Raw genomic sequence first — 18,039 nt, forward strand, 5'->3', positions numbered from 1 at the left:
AGTATGAAGGTATAAAGTTTGCAGTTAATCTACCAGGTGGCAAATGCCATCTACGACCTCTGTAGGCTAAGTGTCATGTATTTCTGGCAGCTGTTTGCTTTGTTCGTTTTGACTAGGGATCTATTCTTGTCTTCTTTTATTCTTTTATAATTTGTTGAAATTAATTTTTGATTGGTGATTTCTATCTTTCATTTTATTTTATGTTGTGAAATGTATTTTGCTCTATATTTTCTTCAGTGTCCTTTAAAAGTCCAAAAAATAAAAAGATGAATGTGGTAGCAAATCCATCCCAAATATAAAGTAAGAAATTATTTTTAAGTCACTTATAAGCTGTAATCCTGATTTATATATACTGTGAATGTATGAATTGATCACAATGCTTTACCAAAAACTGATTTTTAGTTATGACATCAATGGAAAGAAGAGGAAGGAGGGTTTGATATTTTTTGAGAAAAATATCAAGTATGTAGCGTAAATAATTCTTCAGTTTTTATAAAGATTTATGTAAATAGTAATACCAGCAATTACTATATACATACAACTTTACTATTTCAATCCATTTATTCTAGTTGAACAATATAAATGGGAACTTACGGTGGAGAAGTTGCCGGGTATATTACAGAACATAAGTCTTTTAAAACATGAAATTTTACTTAACCTGTCATTATTATGATGCTAATCTACTTTTATTTACATCCCAGTCTCACTCTCTGCAGTATAAAGTAGTAATTTAGTGATTACAATACTCTTTTTTGATTGATGATGAAGACAAGCATGCTGGCAACAGCTTTTAGGCTTAGCTTGGATGGACTCTGTAATTGACGAGTCCTTTATGAGAAAGCTCTGTTTAACAGCTTTCATTCTGTACATCATCAGCTTTGCTCAACTAACACTAGGATCATGTTCAAATCAACATGCATAACAGGTTTTGCTTATGTGTCTGACTATAAAACTGGAAACCAATAATTCTCTCTAACTCAATAACTGTTTGACCACCTAGAAATTGTTTAAAATCCCTGAGCCTAAGAGTGTTGTATGAGGTACCAGGATACTAGTTTCAGCATTACCTGTTTCAGAGTAGGTGAAAAAAACCCAATGTTTTAACAGACATTTTTCTCTCCTTGTTCCCTCCCTGATAGCATGTAGTATTGTATTTATCCTCTTGCGCTTTCTCCATCCCTCTCTTGCATTTGTAGATATTTTTGCATGGTAACAATCTGAATAGTCTACACCAGCTAATTCATCCTGAGATCCTGCCCTCTGAGTTTGGAGGAATGCTGCCTCCATATGACATGGGAACTTGGGCAAGAACATTGCTAGACCACGAATATGATGATGACAGTGAATACAACGTGGATTCCTACAGCATGCCAATGAAGGAAGTAGAAAAGGAACTCTCTCCCAAGTCCATGAAGAGGTAATCTTCAGGTCACTGGGAAGTGGGCTGAATCCAGGGAGGGGTTACTCCAAGTTTTAACTTCAAGTTTACATGTTCCTATGTAGGAAGTTGGTGGTATTTTTAAGCTTTTCTTACACCCTCATGAGTTTTCTAAGAATTTTAAATAGAAGACAAGGTTATTTGTGGTACTTTTAATTCAGTGTCCTTCCAAATACACAGATTTTCTAGCAGAGACTGTAGCAGTCACCAGATCTTGTAGGCTTTCAAATTGAGGTAGTGTGCTTCAGGACAAACAGGCAGGGTGAGGACAGCAGCACCTATTCCATTGCCCCAATGACTCTCCTTCCCACTAGGCACTTTTAAAATGATTTTTATGTAAGACTAGTTATTTGAAGAAAGGCATCCATGGCAAGCTCACACAGACATATGCACACGCTCAGTCTTCAAACACTACATCAAACGCTTATGTTCCCTTTCTAGTATCTCTGCCAATTTTCTCTTTAAAGATCTAGCTTTTCCTATGGTGAAACATTTGTATTTTTCAAGTTCTTTAATTTTGATAAAGTTCATCATAGCCTGACTTCCTGTTTTGGCTCTTACACTATTTATGTGCCTATTTTCTTTTCCATCAGCATGTGTCTTTTGGACACGTGCTGCAGTAGATCACTGCCTCCATGTTTTGGACCCAGTGTGCATATGCATGTCCTTATTCTGGTAGCGATGGAAGGTTGGGCTGTTGCCAGTCTTGGACAAGTGAATAATTGGCTCAGTGGTTGCCTTGGATAGCAAAGCAGAAGATACCTAATCTGATTTCCTCAAACATTTGAATAATGGTAACAAAGATAGTGAATTGGTTTATTTTTGAATCACAAGAATTAAGCTTCCCTGTCTTGCACATTTCTCCTCCCTGAGTTTAGGAAGGGTCCAAGGTGACTGGCATGTCATCTGATACCCTGTCATATCCTTCTCAGTAAAAGGCCTTATTTATGGTGCTTTGATCATAGCCCTGACTTCCTCAGCAGGACTTCTATTCCTTGAGCCTGGCTTCTTTCTTTCTTGCTGATGCTGCTGTTTTTGTCGGTTGTGTGTGATGTCTTCCCCTTCCATGATTCTGCACAAGTCCTTTGAGTTCTATGCTCCCATAACAGATGAGTTTCTGGATAATCACTTGAAAGGATTGTTCAGTGTTAAAAGTTATATTCAAAACCATTGTTAACATTTGAATTGTGAATATCATAGGGTGCTTTTTTTGGGGGCAGCAAGTAATTATTTGATTAAATTTTCAAAATTTTATAAAATAATGATTTTAAAAACAAATTTATTTGCAAAACAAATTTATAAAACAATTATCAAAATTAATTTTCTATATATAGTTTAATAAAAATCCTAATACAATAATTAACATTCTACTATCATCTACTCTGTACTTATCATGAGGGTGGCCCTTTCTAGGTGCCTTTCTTGTAACATTATTTAATTGGAACAGAACCCTGTTAAATGATACTCTATTCCTAAAGTCACGGAGTTGATATGTAGTGACTCAGGTTCAAATCCTTTGGAGTATAGGATCTTTCATAAAATTGATAATCTACTTTCAGTGACAACCAGATAGAGTTGTCTCACATGGAAAAGGACTATATAAGAATATGGACACAAAGGTCTAGATACAAGTTCTATGTTCTTATTCTGGGCCAGTTCTTGTTTCTACTCTTCTTTTTGCTCATTAATGTGATCCTCTAAGCACTATTGTGTTCATGCCTTGTGCGACTTTCTCTGGACTCCCATCACTGGTGTCTGCTTGTTTGTTCTTTCCCTACATGACTATCCAGTGAGTTGATTCATTTCAGTTCTCTACTTTATATTTTAATTGACTATTATAAAATATATAGAATCAATTTCTCATCATGGGTTATAAGATGCCCCATGGAATGCCTACCTTTTCCTCCTTCTAAATATTGCCTTTATTTTCTTTATGCTTCTAAGTACTTTTATTCTTGTACCTGCTATCTGGAATATTCTTTTTTTATGTATCTTTAAATGTTTATCCACACTCAAAGGTTCACATCCTCAACAGGGTCATTTGATATTTCTTTTTAATCAGTTCTGCACCCTTTTTCTTATGACCCATTTTCAATGATCTCTTTTACTTACTTCAAAATACTTCTAAGTCAAATGATTAGTTTACTTAATTTTATATTCTGCTTCTCAAGTAAGTTGTGCAGAGATTTTATTGGTTTTATTGTACTTTCCCTCTTTGAATCCCCAGGGTATGGAGAAGGATCTGGCACAAAAGGTGTACCTATTAGATACCAATTGAATGAATGAATGGAGTCTCTGATATCTTTCATGAACCCATCTGTACTTTATTGAATGACACTTGATGCTATCACTACTTGAATTTTAGCTCCAGAATTCTGGTTTTGCTCTTTAGAGAACACTGACTGCCTTTAGTGGTGGTTGTCATTGTCTCTGTTCTGTTGTTTGGCAACCAAAGTACATTACAGACTCATTGAGCTTCTTAAAACTATTAAATCTTTTTACTCGCATTTCTGTGCCTTTTTACTTTCTATTTCAGGGCACAGCTTTTTCTTCCAGACACATCATTTTAATAGACTAGTGTCATCTTGTTAGATATGGCTTATTATAATCACCTTTTGAAGTCTTTTAGATTCTGATTTTCTTCTCCACATAATTAAATCATTTTGTTCCCTGCGGATTTGGCTCACAGGATACTGACCTCTGATCCCTTAGTTTCTTGCTTCTGACAAGTGGACTGATTAGAATTTCAGATTATCTCTAGTATGTGTAGGTTTTGTATCATTTGAAAATTTCATGGTTTTATTTGAAAACTTCTGAGGAAGTCTAAGTTTCTTCTCTTGGACATCATCTTCTTTGTGTCATAGAATAGTGATTTCTTTCCATAAATAATGGAAAAAATGTAGCTTCTGACTTTCACATTATGCCACATCTCTTCTTTCTTCCAGTTTTTTAAATTATCTTTAGATCAACATGGGAAATAGCTGTTCTTTTATGAATGAATTTAGGATAATTCTTCCTTTGGGTGATTTTTTTCAGAATATATGGAGGGATAATGTAGTCATTCAGAGGAGAGAGAAAGTTTGTTAGATTGTGTCTTCTTTATGTTCAGCACCTAGGATTGTGTCTGACATAAAATACTTACATGAGCAACAATATTAATACTGCACTGTACTGTACTGTCCTCCCTTTGTTCATCGATTTGCTCGAGCGGGCCCAGTAACATCTCCATTGTGAGACTTGTTGTTACTGTGTTTGGCATATTGAATACATCATGGTTAGCTGGCCAGGCTTTGCCATGCGGGCAAGATACTCTCGGTAGCTTGCAGGGCTCTCTGATAGGGGCAGAGGAATCGAACTTGGGTTGACTGCGTGGGCCACGTGCAAGGCAAATGCCCTACCAGCTCTGCTATCGCTCCAGCCCATATTAATACTATTATGGAATAAAGGCTTCTGATTTTATCAAACACTTTTATTTATTAAACATTGCTGCTAGAAGTCAAACTTTATCTAAGACTTTATATTTATTGCCACTTCTGCTTTTATATAAAACTAATCAGGTGGTTTTATCTCCATACTGATAAACAGACCTAGATGCAAAGATAAGTACTTTCCACATGTTATAAAATTAAAAAAGGGCAATGATAGTATTACAACATAGGCAATATTAGAAATTAAGTTACTTACTTATCCACAATGTGGCCAACTCGGTTGCCCTGAGTTTGATTCCTCTCAGAGAGCCTGGCAAGCTACCAAGAGTATCTCGCCCGCATGGCAAAGCCTGGCAAGCTACCCGTGACATATTCAATATGCCAAACACAATAACAAGCCTCACAATGGAGATATTACTGGGCCCGCTTGAGCAAATCGATGAACAGCAGGAGGACAGTGCTACAGTCCTACTTACCCACCGTCATTTACTATATGTCAAAATTATGCTGGGATTAAACTTGGTTCTATTACATTTGTGTTATGAGATATTATTTCCTTCAATTTGAAGATAAGGGAATACAATCTTTTAAAAGTTTTAAAAAATTATTGAATCACTGTGAGATAGCTCTTTACAAAACTGTTTACAATTAAATTTCAGTCCTATAGTGTTTCAACACCCATTCCTCTAGTGTAAATTTCCCAGCAGCATCCAGGGAACCCAGTTTCCCTCCCATTACCATCCCCCACTGCCAGCCTGACTCTATGGCAGAGACTTCTCTCTCTCTCTCTCTTTCTCTCTCTCTCTCTCTCTCTCTCTCTCTCTCTCTCTCTCTCTCCTTTTGGGCATTGTGATTTGCAGTACAGATATTGAAAGATTATCCGGTATATCCCTCTACCTACTTTCAACACTCAGATCTTATCCAGTGTGATCATCTCCAACTATTATTGTCATCTAAGGGAGCACATTTTTAGTAGCTTAGAGAGATTTCTCCATAGTCCCAGATATAGTGAAAAGAGAATAGGTAAGGGAATTGATTTTGTTCTGGTATCTTGCCCTTACATGCCATGCTAAAGCACAATATTGCAGAGATATGGTGAGTGAATAAAATAGTGACAGATAAACATTTTAAAATTATTTGTTGTTATGGAAATACAAATGCCACTTACTGCAGACTGTGGAGGCTGTGTGGAGACTGCTGAGTTAATGATAGCTCCTCCTACTGAAACTGAAGCAGATTAACATTAGCAGTTATGATCCTTCTTGGATAAGAAAACAAAACAAAATCTTCAATGAAGATTTAGTTGTACTTAGGACAACTAAATAACAAAACGATTTTCACTGAAAATTGTGGGTTTTATTTTTTGGTTTGTTTTTATGGAGAAATTGTTCTGCATATGGAGCCAGTGTTCATTATCTAACAAATCTGGTTGTCTGCAGTGCCTGATAAAAGCGAATTTAGGCACTTAATTCCAGGAAGAACAATACACTGATCTAAAATCATTCGTTAAAGTCATCATAGCCTCTAGATTTAAAAAAAATAGTTAAAAGACATAATAATTTAAAAGATTTTGAGGTATATAGGTGTGAGTGATTGTGTTTCTATTGATTACGGTAGAAGCTAAAATTGGGTACCTTGCTGTGTTTGAAGAACTTTGGTGTGTATTTAAGTAATTAAATATTAGGATATAACTCAGTCTTATATTATATATTTTGGGATATTTTTATATGTTATCTGTAAAGAATTCTTTCTTTCTGAATTATGCAGACAATGTAAGTATTATCAAGAATCAATTGGCATTCATTTTTTTGATTTAGAGGACAGAGTTTACATCATTGGTCTTTATTTTCAATGTTTAGCACTGAATTTCTTTCAATTTGGAAACTACTGGTTAAGTCAAAATACTCATTCTGTACAATCTCTGTGATAAACATTGTATTACCAATAATGAGAGAAATTAAGTTTCCCTAGTTAAGTCTAAAGATAGTGTGAAAATTATAATTATTAAGTATTTTGTACAAGTGACTGCTTTGTTAAAATTTATTTTTTTCTGGACCTTTATTTATCATTAATATGGAATACAGTGTAAAATGTCTTTACTCTTTTCTCTATTCTTTTTCCTTTTCATTTTCCTTTTCTTATGTCTCCCTTCCCCTTCTCTTGGACATTTTAAGTTTTGAGTCATTTCCCTTAATACAGGCATATGATGCCTGTTATTGAGATAAAAACAATGAAAATAGCTTAGAGAACCAAGCGTTTTTTATTAGTACTTTCATCCTATTTTTCATTTCCTCTTTAGAAATAAATTTGTGTTTTCTTTAAATGAGACAGTCAATTTATCAGTCAATCTTGAAATTATTTTTTTAACAATTAGTTCCATTGCTGTTCTTTTCATTAGCATGTGTTGTTGTATTTTAGATTATAGCCTTTGTTTTTGAGAGTTAATGGGGTCTGCTATGAGGCATATTGCCACAGCAATAGCCAATTGACTGGAATGCAGCAGCAGGGGAAAAATTCATTACCAGAGAGAGTTTTAGAAGGGCAGCTGCTTCTTTAATGCCATAGCTATTAAGATGGCAGCTTCCTGCCATAATAGTAGTATGTTTCATTGACTTTCCTCCTTCTCAGTTTCATATCATTTCCTCTTCGTAAGTTGAGATGTAATTTCCACCTGCTATCATAGACACATGTAAGCAGATTTTAAATTGTTTGCTTTCCTAATCATAAATAAGATTAGGCTGTCTGTTAAAATAAGAGGGATTTACTCCTTTTTAAGGTCTCAAAGCATTCATGAAACTTTCAAGAGTTTGATTCATTTCCGTTATAATTAAGTTCTTCAGAAATGTTTATTCAGATATTCTGCTGGGTAATTTAACAACACATTTATTTTTTAATTTTTGTCTAACGTAATCATTAATTAAAATATCATGATAAAATCATATCTTTGTTGAATTTGCTCTATAAAGTCACATACAGGAATAGAGATGCCTATAATTTCTATTTCATTTTTTATAACAATAATTTCACTGCAATATTATTTTCCACTTGGAAATCTTCTGTTGAAATGCATCTGTCCTACACAGTAACTTTCCTGTCTAAAAAAAGAAGAGTCCTTGGTGTTGAATTATTGTATGCCTAAAACACAACTATCTGTAACTTTGCAAATCATGAATTTTTAATAATTTTTCAAAAAATTTAAAAAGAAAAGGAAAGAGACTTGCTGGATAATGCAGATAATGTAAGTCTGTTATTGTCAAGAATCCATTGCTGCTCATTATTCTATTTCAATGTCAGAAGAAGTTGTTTCCTCATTCTAACACAAAATGCCAATTTAAGTGTTTCTCTCTAAATGCACATCTATTCTAGTTCATAAATTCCTTGATGAATATGAAGATAATACTTATTCATGAGTGAAGAGATAGTAATAAAGAGAATAGTAAGAAAAGAGAGTGTGATTATTTGGTAATAAATCACTAACACTGTCTTTGTCATTTACAGATCCCAATCAGTAGTGGATCCAACAGTACTGAAACACATGGATAAAAATGAGGAAGAAAATATGCAACCATTGCTCTCCCTAGATTGATAGCTTCTCTACACTCCCTGTGGATTAGAAATGGAAGGTACTAGATATCAGCAAAAGGGACAACTCTGTGGAGAAATTACCAGCTGGAAACTTATTTATTCATGTTAATGTAGCATGGAATATAATAAGGCATCAGACTTTTCCATTTGCCTGATCCATGGGTGCCCTGGTCTGAATTTGGAAAAAAAAAGTTCATTCTGTAAGTGCCAAGTTCTTTGTAAATACACTGTAATCTTCACATTTACTTTGTAAATTTTGGTAGTAACTTCACTTGGAAAAGACTGACTCATAAGTCCTATTATGCCAGTGAAATGAACTGTAACAAAAAATCAGAAAAGATACATAACTAATAAAAGCTAATTAAACATAGCCCTGTTTCCTATGAAGCCATATTTCTGCTATCATAGTGATTGTTTCACTGATTGTTTCTCTGAAACTCATGTCATCTTCTAATGCATTTTCAATGGGCACAGGGAACTAAATAATGGTAGAAAATTAATATAAAGGTGTATTTCCTATTTAATGATTTTCATTTCACAGAAAATGTATCCTGGTGAATATCACAGGCCCTTCATTTTGGAAACAAAGAATGATAGATGGAATTGTAAACTGAACATTTGAATTCTTATATGTTGTTTAATTCCTGGTGTCTGTGGAAAAATGTTTCCCTAATTAAGATGTGGCATTCTGAAAGAGAGTGGGTTCTTTTTAAACTGCTGTCATTATGAGTCTTTTATTTAAGACCTATTATATCTTTGTCTGAGCTACTTTTAGTACATTTTCCTCCAACAATGTTTGACCGAGAGAAAGCAAACTCATCCTTGAATAGTGTTTTGGCAGCTAACTTTGAACATAGTATTAAAAATTTACAATAAGAAACTAATTTCTAATTCTTGTGTGTTGTTAGAAATATAATATGTATATGTATATATAAAGCATATATCTATGCATATATACATATAAATTTACACACATATTGATTGAAATCTAATAAATCCACAATATTACTTGATTATGAAAAACATTATTGACACTCAGCAGTTTTGGAAATCCCACAGACTATTATACAAGATATTCATACTGGAAAATCATTTCCTCTAAAGTTGATAAAAATATGTTGAAATAGACTTTTACCTATTTTAAGAAATTTCCAACTTAATTTATTATGCAATCATGAGTCTGTGCCACTTTAGTGAAGACTATCTTTTCAAAAAGTCTCGACATAGCATAGTAGTATATGACTAAGTATAATATATCTTTTCTCAAATTCAAGTTAATTATCATAGTGATTCTATACCTATACTTTTTTCAGAAAAAAATGATGCATTTAGAAGACATAAATAAAGTCTTTAAAGAGGCATCTTGAGATAGCATGTTACAGTTTAAATCAAGATTTAAAATTCTCACATGTTTTGTTTATATTTCATAAAAGTTCTAGTTGTTTATATTTCACAAAAGTTCTAGTTGTAGCATGTTTTTAAAATTGTACTTTACATTTCAAATTTGAATGTGTGAAAGCAAGATTCTACAACTTTTCAAAGTGATAAATTTTAGGATTGAAAATTCACCATGAAAATATTCTCTGTACCAAAAAAGAATCTCAAGAAACACTTGAAAACCAACAGAAATAAAAGTGTATAATCTCCTTTATATTTATATATATGTAAGCCAAAGGCCTCAAATACTGTAAATATAATTCAACAGTTAAAACATTACAACCAAGATCATTATACCAATCTTCAGTGTACTGATGAACTGTCTAGTTTTTATAAAATAGAAATCCATTAAAAAAGATAAGCTCAAATTAACTACAAAAGACTACCAGGAATTCTTCTTATAAATGTTCAGAAGTTGGCTAAACTGTGATAAAAAAAAAAGATACAACAAATATTTTCTTTGTGAGAATCCTAACCATCTATGCTCCTACTTTTTCTTTTAACTTCCCACCCTCCCCTCCCCTCCCCTCTTCTTCCCTCCCCTCTCCTCCCCTCCCCTCCTTTTTCTTCCCCTCTTTTCCCTTCCCTCCCTTTCCCTCCGATTCTCTTCCCTTTCCTTCCTTTCTCTTCCCCTTCCCTTCCTCCTTCACTTCTCTTCTCTTCCCTTCCTGCTCCTCCCCTCTTCCCTCCTCTCCCCTCCTCTCTTCTCCTTTTTTTTGCATATCCAACTTACATTTTATGGTTGTGGCATTTATATATTTTATAAGCAAGTATTATAAAATGAGATATATTACAACAAAATAAAACCATATAGAAGGGTGACTAATCTTTCATTATCATTAATTTATTTTGATGTGCATCATTTATTGCAAATTTTACTAACATCCGGTATCATTCTACATACCCAACATCTTTTCCCTAACATAAGGCAACAGTCATATATAAAAGTAACTAGAAATGATATTTACTGTGTATACCTGTGCAGTTAAGAGTATCAGTCACACTGTCTGCTTACTGTATATTTAGAAACTTTGCACTGGCTCTATTGCTCTTATTTGTTCCTCTTGAAGAATATAATTGAGAGTCAACTTTATTGTGTAAAATATTTTTAAATGAATGAAAAAATTACAGTGATGCTTTTTGAGTTGCTATAAATATTTCAGTTTTTGAGTAAACTAATTTTCTAGTAATACTATTGAAGTTACTTAGGCAGGGATAGTTGATGAAACTTAAAATTTTTCTTTTAGTACCATATAATTTCCACTGCTAAGGAGGAAATTATTCCCCTCTACTGAGACTTTCTGTGTCACATAGTAAAACTTTGTGTCCTTTTTAATTATGACACTACACCCCCTTCTCTCTCTTTCTCTCTTTCTCTCTCTATTACACACACACATTGTAATGAATCTGCATCTCTTGTGAGGGATATACCTTTTTTCTAGTAACCTTGCATCAAAGAATTATGAAATTAAATTTTAAACAAACCAGTGACCCATTTAATTTTCTCACTTTATCTGCTTCGTCTCCCATTTCTTATGTATTTTCTTCCCTTCACTGTTTCAGGGGCAGCTTCTTCCAAAGCTGATTTGAAAATAAACTGCTTATCTTATGTTGTTTGTAGTATTTGCATACATTTTCTGATCGGTATTTTAAAGAAAGTGATTTTCATAAAAATGTAATTTAAGAAATATAAAGAAGTGCCTCTTTAAAAATGTAATAAAGCAGTGACGCTAGAATATGAATTTTATTTGTACTGTCTTACAAAATATAAACTTAGGCATCCATATTATTAGATAGAATAAGATATCCCCTGAACCCTGCAGTGGTGGGGGTCACTGGTGTTCCCCCAAACCACAGAACCAGAGCAGCACTGCAACCTCAAGCCCTAGCACTGAAATATGTTATTGGTTGATTGAATGTCACTAGAAGTGACTACTAAGCCCCTGAGTACTGCATGGGAACTGTCCAACGCAAGATAGCTATAAATACCACTTGAAGTAGGATATAAAGATTTGCTTTCAACATTAAAGTAGTTATTGTGTGAGATCAATGCAGTCACAGGTATATGTTGCTCATATACCTAGCATTCTGTCAAACAATACACAAGTATCAAACTTACACTAACAAAATTTTGAAGTGGACATGCATGCGTCATCTTATTTCAGTTTGTCTAAAATAATTTGTCTAAATGCAGAGACATCACTTAAGTCTTGTTATAAAAACATTTGTTTAATTTATAGGACTGAATGTACAAGAGAGATAGGTTCTTGAACAGTGGTAACTAGGTCACATTGTTATATTAAACATTTAAAGTTTCCGTATCCTGGAGGGAAGTCTCTCATGCTTTCAGAAAATGGAGAGTTGTAGACTTTGGGAAACACATTTATCACTCTTCATGAAAAAAACCTTAAAGGATAAGACAATGTGTCTTCAGGAATAGAATGCTTTGTCTCTACAAACAACACAAAGGTTTATGATATGTCTGTGGTATTCTATATATATCATTATTCTCTATATTTTTCGTGATATATATAGATATAGATATTTATATCAAGAAAACCTGCTGGTAGCTAGTGTGCTATTTCAGCAGTAGAGTATTTGTTTTGCATGGTGTGAGACCTTGAATTTGATCAATAATAACTCACATACACATACATGTTAAAAAGAAATAAGGAAAGAAAGAAAGCAAAAAAACTTGCTGGAGGGATGTGTACACGTTTGTTGTTTATAGAAAGGTCTCATTGGTCTAGCTGGTTAATAAGATCTCCTTTGATCCTTCTCTTGTATTTCTTAACAATTACTTGAAAATTTGCCATTAGCCCTGAAGTGATTTCAGAATGATTTTAAATGCACAAGATGAAATTAACATTGTCTTGTGACGAGATTTGAATTTTAAGACATGTAACTTTATTTTTTTATGGTGATAAGCTAATAAGTGTATATTCCATCCTATATGTGATATATAGTCTAAAATATGATGTACAGTTTATGAGATAATCGTTTTCAGGGTATGAGGCCTGGCAAGCTACCCGTGACGTATTCGATATGCCAAACACAGTAACAATAAGTCTCACGATGGAGACATTACTGGGCCCGCTCGAGCAAATCGATGAACAACGGGAGGACCGTGACCGTGACCGTGAGGTAATATGAACATGCAGAAATTGGAAGTTTCTATAAAATAATATTGGAACTAGGAAAGCTTTGCTGAAAATGCACTGTATTATTATATTCATTGTAAAGATGAGTATCATTTTATAGTTGACAGAAGAAAACCTTACTTTCAATATACTATTGGCACTGTTTAGAATAATTCACTATTTGACAGACTAAATAAGTACAAATGCAAATGGGATTTTGACTTTGAAATATTATTCTCTCACAGTCTTAATGACAGAAAAAATTTTCCATAAATTTTTGTTTTTATCTTAAATCATCCATTCGTTAATACAATAATTTATTACATGAAATCTGGTCTATGTGGAAATTGATTGTCCTAGATTATAGGAAAATAAAACAGCTAATCTGTAGGATCAGACACCCAAATTATACTATTTTAAAATATATAGCATATTGTACTGCTGAATTAAAAAGTGCTTTGAAACCAAATAAACACAGGACATAAGTAACATAAATGCACTTAGGTAGCAAATAGTGTATTTGTTGCAATATAAAAGTCATTTGCCCAGTTTTCATGTAGGTTTGATTTTTCAATGCAAATATTTTTGTCCAAAATGGTACCACTGCTTTTATTTTGTCAAAATTACTTTTGTGTTAAATGAGAGACTTAGATTGAAAAATATTTTTATCGGGGAGGGAACACATCCAGCAGTGCTGAGGGCTTACTTGTGACTCTGTGCTCAAAGATCATTCCTAACAGTGCTGTGGAAGACTGCATGTGGGATCAAACTGGGGCAGCCATGTGCAAGGAAAGCACCTTAACCCCTCTACTATCTTTTCAGATCCTGAAATGAACCTTAACAAAATATCCTCATTAGAAATTACAATGTATTGATTCTAGTTATCACAGAAATTTGAAGAATGGTCTTGTAACTAATTCAGTTTTTCAGTTCTCACACTTGTTCAAAAGATAAATATAATTAAAAAATCTAAGTAACTATTGTTTTCAAAATGATTATAACAGGACAAATGATGTAAAAGGAAATTACAAAGGTTCTTGATAAGAGTACATGCTACTTTATTTTGCTCAAATGCCTTTGTCCTTTTAAATGAATTACTAATTGCAATATAGGATTATAAATTTTACACTTTTTTCCTTACAGCCATTGTTTTTAAATACTGAGAATGTTGAACTTTATAATTCGGGATTTGTTGCATATTTAAAATGGAAATTTCTAAGACATAATCTAAGTATGGGAAAATAATAGCTTGTTTATAGAGAAACAATAATAGCTTGTTTATAGAGCGATAGCACAGCGGGTAGGGCGTTCGCCTTACAAGCGGCCAACATGGCCGACCCGAGTTCGATTCCTCCGCCCCTCTCGGAGAGCCCGGCAAGCTACTGAGAGTATTCGATATGCCAAACACAGTAACAACAAAGTCTCCAATGGAGACGTTACTGGGCCCGCTCGAGCAAATCGACGATCAACGGGAGGGCCTTTACCTTTTACCTTTACCTTATAGAGAAAATGTAGTTAGCTTTTAAGGTGTAGGGGCGTTTGCCTTGCACGCAGCCAGCTTGGCCGACCCGAGTTCGATTCCTCTGGCCTTCTTGGAGAGCCTGGCAAGCTACTGAGAGTATCTCGCCCGCACGGCAGAGCCTGGCAAGCTACCCGTGATGTATTCGATATGCCAAACACAGTAAAAACAAAGTCTCCAATGGAGACGTTACTGGGCCCACTCGAGCAAATAGATGAACAATGGGAGGACAGTGACAGGACAGTGACAGTGACAGTGTTTGGCCTTAAGGGGAAGGATGCATTAATTTAATTAAAAATACATTTTTAATATCTATAACTTCTAGAAAAATTTCAAAGAATACACTGAGTAAATACTCTTAACTTAAAATTCAGTAAAATTATTGATGAATAAAACATTTTCTATTTTAATATAAAAATATTGGACAATCAATTGCCTTTATTTGGCATTTTGATCATAAAATATTGATTCAAATAAATTCTACTAGAATAATTCCTGTTAAAAATAATTAGTTAGAGGTGTCCCCCGTGATGCCTGAAGAGAAGCAGTTTTGAGCGTCTGCCCTCCCCTCTTCACTCCTGACCTGAGGCGGCGCCCATCTCATCTTAATTAAATAAGTATGTTTTTGTACCTTTTTTCTAATTGAGATCATAAAAGGATCTGACAAAAATCATAAACACTTTTTGCTTTCAAAAAAAATGCTCCATCACATAAACACATATACACACATATAATTTACTCAATTGTACTGGAATAAAATATTTGCATGCTGATTTATAAATTTCCCCCAATAGCTAAAAAGATACGATTGCAGAACTTTAGTGCCAGAAAATTTTTCTAGAGTTCATAAAGAAGATGATAATATCCTTCCTTTTGAATTCATATATAAAATTGTTTTATTTGAAAGTCCAGTGAACATCTCACATTTAACATTAACAAAACCAGATGTTAGTTCTTTCACTCTAAACTGGCTTTACTCTGGCCTCTTCAGTTCATATTTATCTATAATCATCTTGATTCTGGGGCTTGAAACTTGTGTGTTATCCTTTTTTCTTTCCAAACTCTCTCTCAGAACAAGCTAAAATTAAGCAGCACACTTATGTGCCTCGTTCAAAATATCTGTTTCCAAAGTCTGACAAATCTCTCTGTTTCATCATCGTCACCATGATCAGAGAATATCACTTTTTACCTCATTTATTTGTATATGAGAACTTTTCTCTCTGTCTCTGCCTTCGAATTCTTAGAATAAATTTATAAATACAAAAGTGGTGAATGAACAATAATCACTCTTTTCAAAACTACCTGTAAGTGAAATCCAGTTTTTATAATGGAATATGAGCAGAGTTCATGTGAAGATCGTGCTCAGTATAGCACAAGAGCATACTTTTTGACTGGGTGTGCATTCTTGCCTGCATAATGAAAGATTGTTTTGTTTTGTCTTAAATCTAAAGTTCTATATGATATACCCATTCATCCCTGTACCTCTGACCTTCAATTTTCTAAAATAATCTCTTAAGAATACTTAATTTATTGTTTTTTCTCTTGCCAGACTGAAATTATTGTTTATCTAGGAATTTGCCAAGGATCCCACCACCTCAGAATTTTTGCACTTTTGTCCCTTCTTCTATTTCCAGATATCCATATATTTTATTACCTGATTTCTTTCATGGGCTGGAGTGATAGCACACTGGATAGAGTGTTTGCCTTGCACGTGACCCACCTGATCAACCTGAGTTCGATTCCTCTGCCTCTCTCAGAGAGCCTGGCAAGCTGCCGAGAGTATCTCACCCGCACGGCAAAGCCTGGCAAGCTACCCGTGATGTATTCGATATACCAAACACAGTAACATCAAGTCTTACAATGGAGATGTTACTGGGCCCACTCGAGCAAATGGGTCAACAATTGGGAGGACAGTGCTACTACAGTGTTACTATCTTTCATATCTTTTTTCAGATGCCACGTTCTTAGAATTCTAGATATTTATATCTTGGTTCAAATGTCACCTTTCTAAAAATCTAAATTTTCTTATCTGAAATTAGATGCTTTCTTCATTTTGTCTTTTCTATTTTTTTCTCTGTAGAGTTTATAGCCTTCTAATACACATTCTAATAATATATTTCACTTATTTTGTTTATTTGATGCTTTTCCCTAGTATATGATGAACTCCACAAAGGCAGGGCTTTTTGTCTGCTTTGTTACTGTATTGAAAATTCTTTGAATGTTTCTTAGATTTTAATATAAAAAAAAGGGAATGGTGATTTGCATGGTGATTGTGGCTTCTTCCAGCAAGCTATAGTTAGTAATCTGTAGTATGTATTTAAAAGAAGTTTTGTTATTTCTTAGTAGACACATCTTTTTTGCTATTAATCTGCAAAATGGAGCTTTTCCCCCTCCTCCTGCTGATGATGTTACTTTGAACCAAGAATTTATGCTTTCCCCAATCTGGTTTCTAGACCAGAATAAAATTTTATAATGTTTATGGATAATCTTTGAAATTTTCTCTAAAATAATTTGGGTCTAATAGTTAACATGTGCTTGGCTAATGTTTACAACTGAAGATGTAACTTAATACCTCACATTAAAAAAATCACTTAAAAGGGTGGAGCAGGATGGGAAAAAATTATTTTAAATTCAACATCATATGACCTGTTTATATTGATTATCTTCATTACTTCTGTTTCATTGATTATCTTCATTATTTCTAATTTTCAAAAATTCCAGAAAGTTACAAGACCAAAATTCCTCCGGTACTGGAGTTAGGATTAAGAAAATATGCCTATGTAGTTTGTTCTACTAGAAAGGAAACAGTGAGGTGCAAGAGGGAAAGAAATTATTATCAGTCTTTGTAAGTAATTATGCAATGAACAAGGAAGTGCTTTGCTAATTTCCTAAAATCTCACCATGAACCAGAACTCTTGCTAAGTGTAATTTATGTTTGCTATATTTACTTAACTCTGTCCTTTTAGAAGGTTTTAGTTCTGTCACCAGGAAATGCGCATGTTCATATATTCTGGCTTTACATCATTGTTTCCTTTGTTCTTTTAATTGCATCTATCATTTTTTTGATATTTCAATGAATGTTTTTCTTTTTTATTTTGTATTTAGATTTAGTCACTTTTGTTTACAACTTTACAACTGTATTTTCTATCATTTAAGTACTAAAATAGTTAAATGTTATTTTTATGTCATGTTTATTTGGCTTTTATCCTTTCCAGTATATCTTTTGTTCTTATCAAACCCAAACCCATAGTATTCCTTTTTATCCACTACACTATTGTGCCTTTCATTGTGATCATTTAAATTTCAGATTCTAAAATCTCATACCAGACCTTCTATTAAGACACTAAAATAAAAGATTAGTAGATGTACTGTAGATGGTACTGAAGAAAGACCTAAAACCTAAATAGTCACGAATCACGAATCACGACCATCCTGTTATTCGTCGATTGCCTCGAGCAGGCCCCAGTAACGTCTCCTTCATCCTAGCCCTGA

General features: G+C 33.8%; 1 protein-coding gene across 1 annotated transcript in view; it reads left to right on the forward strand.

Annotated features, from left to right (window-relative positions):
- Window positions 1-8,821, forward strand: part of CLVS2 (clavesin 2) — a 57,486-nt gene extending 48,665 nt beyond the window's left edge. The window contains exons 4-5 of the mRNA XM_056125066.1: window positions 1,197-1,417; window positions 8,365-8,821. Coding sequence (XP_055981041.1) covers window positions 1,197-1,417; window positions 8,365-8,452 — 309 coding nt within the window. The 3' untranslated portion in view covers window positions 8,453-8,821. The remainder of the gene's footprint in view (window positions 1-1,196; window positions 1,418-8,364) is intronic.
- Window positions 8,822-18,039: the final 9,218 nt, after the last annotated feature.

This window comes from Sorex fumeus, unplaced genomic scaffold (assembly GCF_029834395.1).
Source record: "Sorex fumeus unplaced genomic scaffold, SorFum_2.1 ptg000054l, whole genome shotgun sequence".
Taxonomy (NCBI): Eukaryota; Metazoa; Chordata; class Mammalia; order Eulipotyphla; family Soricidae; genus Sorex; species Sorex fumeus.